Raw genomic sequence first — 6,000 nt, 5'->3', positions numbered from 1 at the left:
CTTCAGATTCTGTGTCTCCCTCTCTCTCCCCGCCCCTGCTCACTCTGTCTCATTGTCTCAAAAATATAAATAAAAACATTGAAAAAAATTATATTAAAATTTTAATATAATTTTTTTTCAGTATAGATACTCTCTTGAACCAAAAGAAAAGTGGCCAAATTATTGAAAACAGTTTGATGAAGACAGTTTACCCAGGCCTTTGTAGCTGTGATCTCATGCTTATATATTTTCTGCCTTATCGTACATGGTATGTGCATGCTAACGTCAGTTAATACTAGAATATTCACTATTCACGCAACATTTCTAGAGAGTGGGAGCTCAAAGATGTGATTTTTGCCAATATTTCCTGTGTGACTATGGCTCTGTCTTTTCACTTTCCAGAACTGACGATGATGAAACCTATTGTCGAGCAGCCACCGAGTACGCGAGAGCCTGTTCCCATGCAGGCTACCCTATTCAAGACTGGAGAGATGACTTTCCCGCATGTAGTATGTTTTCTTATTTTCAAAACCCTGTGTATTTGTGTTAATTTCCGGTTTATCCTAGCACTCAAAACTGCCCCTAGGACTCAAAACTAATGATCTGCAAGTATTTTTCATTGACACAGTAACATTGGTAAACTTGCATACTTTTCCAAACACTGTAGTTGTTTTTGAAAGAGAAGGGAGTGCATTTGACTTACAGCTCCCTTGCTTGCCCATCTTAGCTGATAAATGTGACGACAGCTTCGTCCATCGGGATTGTATCAGTTGTTGCCCGCCAACCTGCACGTTTGAGAAACAATGCCTTGGGAGCAATCTCCATTGTCTTGATGGATGTTACTGCGCAGATGGTAAGCACTTCATGAAAGAAATAGTGTCTGTGCTATTCAGTGATCTAAGAATCATATCATGATGTCCTCTCTCAGGACATAGGACCGTTGCAATTTTCTGCTCTTGTAGGATTTGGTCCTCGAAGTGACTAGGAAGAATGACAGCTTTTCCACTTTGTAAATTTCCCAGGAAATTTGGAATCTGGAGTCCTGTAGTTAACCACGGCAAATCTTTTGTTCTCTTGGATATTAAGAATATTTAATAATTTGTATATTTTCATGTTTTGAAGGTGAAAGCAAATTAAAAAAATTGCTTTTGTATTTTGGCAGTGTAGGATTTTAGTCCTGATATAGTTTTAGTATTTTAAATTAGAAGTAACATAGGAAGTGATACAGGTGAGATTTAAAATTGGGAATGATGAAGGGGAGGTAAAGTAAGATAAAAACAGAGAGGGNGCATTTGTTGGGATGAGCACTGGGTGTTGTATGCAAGTGATGAATCACTAAATTCTACTCCTAAAACAATGATTACACTACATGTTAACTCACTTGGATTTAAATTTTTAAAAAATTAAAAAAATTAAAATTAAAATACAAAAAATAAGCAAATTTGGGAATGACTGCTATACAGGTCTTTACAAAGAACACTGAAGATTTACTCAAACCCTTTTACTTTATAGATGAAAAAAATAGAATCCCAGAAATGTTATGACATCTTTTTCCTAGTATGAGTGAGGAGTAGTTGGAGTCAGATTTGTTGACCTCAGTCTGTTGGTCTGTCAGTGCTACTAAATGATAACCTTTAGACCAGTAGCAGGCTTGAACTGTTTGTTACCAGTCAATGATGCAATAAGGAATTTGAACCAGAATAAAAATCCATGTGCCAAAATATAAGTCAGTGCTTCCTTATCTAGGAATTCTTACTCTGAAAAAAGGCCAGCTGAATGAAACATGTGCTTGGTACACGGATGATTTACATTCTGGCTCAGTAAGCTTTACTCAGAGAGGTAGCAAATGCTGTTCCATTGCACTGGCCCTTGGAGTAGCACTACCTGGGCTCTTCATTACCTGTGTGACAATAGTGTAAATCTCTCATTTTGAGATGAACAGAAATAAAACCAGGAGTATTTGTTCTCTCTCCATCCCTCCCTTCTTCCCTCAAAAGCAAGGAAATACTGAGTTGCCTTTATTCTGTGTAGTGAAACTTGAGTTTTCGATGGCAAGTCATGAGATAAGAAAATTTAAAATCCCTGAAATAGATCCTTCTTCTAATTTTAATTAAATTAAATTAAAAATTTTTTTGAAATAGACCCTTAAAAGATAGCTAATGACTGAGATAGAATCAGGTTTTCAGTAACCTACTCTTTAGAAGTAAAAAGAAGTATATTTTCAGCACCTAGTAGGAGCAGGTGTTCAATAAAAGTTGGTAGAATTATTATAGTCAAACACACGTTCTTTGTAATTTCTTTTGAGAATTTGATGTGTATTTTTCTTAAATAGGCCTCATAATGGAAAATGGGACTTGCATCTCCTTGGAAAATTGCCCATGCAGTTTTCATGGATTAGCTTATTCGGTTGGTTCAAAAATTGAACAAGAATGCACTGAATGGTATGTCATTAATATACAGCCATTATTTCTGGGTACCTGACACTTGACAACTTTGCCATGACATATGTTTAAAGGAATGTACTTATGACTGATTTTCTTTCAAAAATTCAAAACACAGTTTGCATCTTATTTAAAGTCTGTGTGGGAGTGGGGCGGGGGCTATACATATTTTCATAGTTTAGATATAAAAACAAGTTCAGATGAAAAGCTAGAAAAATACAGAAAATTTATCATTTCTTTTATGATGTAGTTCTTCTCACTTCCCTTGGTAATTCCATAAAATCGTAAACCCATTTTAATGAGTCTGTTGCATTTTCTTGTTATTTTTAGCCAGTAATTTGCATATATTTTCACTATTAGAAATAATGGTGATCCTGGCCTTCTCTACGTAGTACTTTAAAAAGTGACTCTCCATATTGCCAATACTTGGCCATCACCAGAGACATTTAGAATTTCTTATTTCATGAGCAATTGAATCTATTTTAGGTAAGCATTAAGTCCCTTCAGGGAAGTCTTACAAAGACTGGTGTAAATGTCAGGTGTAAATGCCAGGTGTAAATGTCATCTGGCCCTTGTCTCTCTGCTGCCCATGTGATATAACTGACGTACAGGTTGATAACCAACCATATTCTTAAATGATTTAAGCTCCTCCTCTTCAGAGACTCTGCTTTCCTTCTCTCCTCCTTCCATCCTAAAACTCTTTTTGATGGCAGAGGACAGAATTTATCTTATATAAGAGGACATCTTTTCTCTCTCTTTAATGTCTAATGATCCTCAAAAGAAACTTTCTCGATCTGTAGTAGATGAGACAATGTATTAATTTAGCTCTCTATGTATATTTCTCTCCCAATATAGGTAAATACTTTTTTGTGTGTGACTTGTTTTAGTTTAAGCAATGAGAGAAGAACACAAAACAGAAGTTCTCTGTTTGCATAGTACTTTTGTTTCTGACTGTTCTGTATTCTCTTTGTATCACCTTTAGTGATTTTTAAGTATGTCACACAATACATAATAATTTAGGTGCTGGCCAGCCCAAATGTATCAGTTAATTGAACTTTGGCAGATACATATTTCAAGTCACATTATTCTGAAACTATAAACATGACATGTTTTGGTATATTAATCAGTACATTGATGCAAACATTAATGCAGTTTCTCTAAACCAATAGATTAATATTTTTATAATTTCATTTAGTGTATGTGTTGGTGGAGTTTGGAACTGCACTGAGCATGACTGTCCAGGTAATCTTTCAAAATGTTTTTAAAGAAAATGTTTCAATTTTCTTTAAATTGAAGAGGAAGACAGCAGTGATGTTTATGAGTTCATCTCATATATAACAAAGGATCAATAAATCCAGATATTTAGAGGACAAATGGAAAATTGAACAAAGGATAGCTTTGAGCAGGTGATCGGTAGAAACTTATTGACATAGTATAAATATTACAAAACCTAAAAACATACATTGAAGAGCTATCCTTTAATAAATTTTGAATTAAATTTAATGACATAATCTAGTAAGTGTCAAACTAGTACATTTTAAACACTGTACATATTCTTTTTGATGCATGATTATTTACTCTAGTCAATTTCCTACTTTTAAATAATAAACATAATTTCTTTCTCTGCCTCCTCCTTCTTCTCTCTCTGCTTCTCCTTTTTGTTTTTTGTTCAATTTTAATTTTTTTGTTTTGATAGTACAATGTTCCGTCGTGGGTGATTCTCATTTTACAACGTTTGATGGTCGACATTATTCTTTTATTGGAATGTGCCAGTACATACTTGTGAAAGGAACTGGAAAAGATAAATTTACAATTACTTTACAGAAAGCTCACTGTGAACAGGTAGGAATGTCTCCAAATGGCCAGAATAATGTTCTTTTTCTTTTTCTTCCTTGTTTTTTACTCAAACTCCATTCTAGGGCAAGAGTGATAATACATAATATGGTAATAGTGGTAATATGAATGAATAGTGGTAATGTGAATTTTCTGCAAAAAACATTGCTAAGACGCATTATCATTCTACATATGACAAAGAAAGAAAAAATGTTGATAACTAATCTATGTTATACTGTTGATTATATGATGCATCTTGATTTCAGATATTAAAATATGAAAACAAGTACATTTTAGATTAAATACTATGTATCTAATTGTATTTTCTTTCTTAAAAATGGAATTTATGTGTATACTTTTTTGAACATTTCATGCATGATTGCATAGCGGACCTAAGTGTTTGGTTGCTTCGGAAACCACTATTTTAAGGAGATGATTTTTGACAGGAGTGAATCAGCTTCATGTATTCTAAATAGATTTGATGAATTTCTTAGCATATTGGAATATTTATTTTAGATCTTTTCTTCAAATAAACACATCAGTTATTTGTAAAGACACACAGATTTTCCTCTCTTTAAATCAGTAGTCAACATTTTGAAGAAATCTTTAATTTTCTAGTTTTATTCCAATATGAAATGGTTATTTCCTACCAAAAGTCTGAACTACTTTATTTCCTTTTTCTACAACTTGATTTTTGTCCTTTGCAATACATCAGTCTGAATAAGCTTTCTACATAGACTTCTACTTTTCTTTGTTCTTTTCCTTATTGAATTTTTTTATGTTTAGAATGTCACTTAAATGTATTGGAGATCTATTTTAACAATGTGCTATGAAAAATATAATTATTGGCACTTTTTTGAGAACATTTTCATTTAATGTTCTATGTATAATGTAGGTATTTATATGGCATACTTATGTACTATATAAATACAAATTTTATTAGTAATGGGGCTATATATTATGTGTTAAGTACTTTATTATATTACTTATACCCAAGCCCTCTATATACCAAAAATTCTTATCTATGTGCACTCTCTTTCTCCTTGCTTCTCCCCCCTCTCTCTCTTGCTTCCTCCTGTTGCCCTCTCCCATCATCCCTGTCTCTTTCTGTGTCCTATTTTTCTCTCATTCCTTTAATCGATCATTTGATTTTTATGCAGAACCTTGGCTTGGTCTGCCTTCAGTCTATAACTCTAATTCTGGAGGATGATTTTAACAAACAAGTGACTCTTAGTAGAGGAGGACAAATCCTTACCAGTCCTAACCAAGGCTTCAATCTGAACGGTAAGAAGCAGTGCTAATGACGTACTTGCCTTGCATTGACAACAGCAGCAACAACAACAACAACAACATTAACAAAAACGATGACAACACAACCTGAATGAAGTCGTCTGCCATTGGCTGACTGACCTAACGTTTGAATGCCTATGTCTTGCCGGGTCCTCAGCTAGGCACCTCAGATTACCATGTCTGTGGGAACTAGTGTCCACCTCAAGTGGCCTAGAGTTTGCAAGGAAAGAGGTGCAAGCAAACAGCCACTTCCATAAGATATAATAAACTCAAAGATGTGCACAGGGACTCTGGGGGTCTAAGTGAGTCCAGCTCACCCAGCCTTGAGCAGGAAGGTGCAGGTACAGTCAGGCAACTTTTCTGAAGGAGGTGATGTCTTGTTCAGCATTCAAAGCTGAGGCTTGTCAGGGTGAAGGAGGTGGGAAAAGTGTTCATGCAAAGCAAGGAGTTATAGAAA

General features: G+C 34.6%; 1 protein-coding gene across 1 annotated transcript in view; it reads left to right on the top strand.

The window, feature by feature from the left end:
* OTOGL (otogelin like) overlaps positions 1–6,000 on the top strand; it is a 142,010-nt gene that overhangs the window by 37,185 nt on the left and 98,825 nt on the right. The window contains 6 exon segments of the mRNA XM_077770188.1: positions 382–488; positions 707–832; positions 2,312–2,420; positions 3,616–3,662; positions 4,117–4,262; positions 5,414–5,537. Of these exon segments, the coding sequence (XP_077626314.1) occupies positions 382–488; positions 707–832; positions 2,312–2,420; positions 3,616–3,662; positions 4,117–4,262; positions 5,414–5,537 (659 nt within the window).

Source organism: Crocuta crocuta, unplaced genomic scaffold, assembly GCF_008692635.1.
Source record: "Crocuta crocuta isolate KB4526 unplaced genomic scaffold, BGI_CrCroc_1.0 scaffold317, whole genome shotgun sequence".
NCBI classification, from domain to species: Eukaryota; Metazoa; Chordata; class Mammalia; order Carnivora; family Hyaenidae; genus Crocuta; species Crocuta crocuta.
The sequence above is the reverse complement of the archived record's forward strand: the minus strand, read 5'-3'. Positions and strand labels throughout refer to the sequence as shown.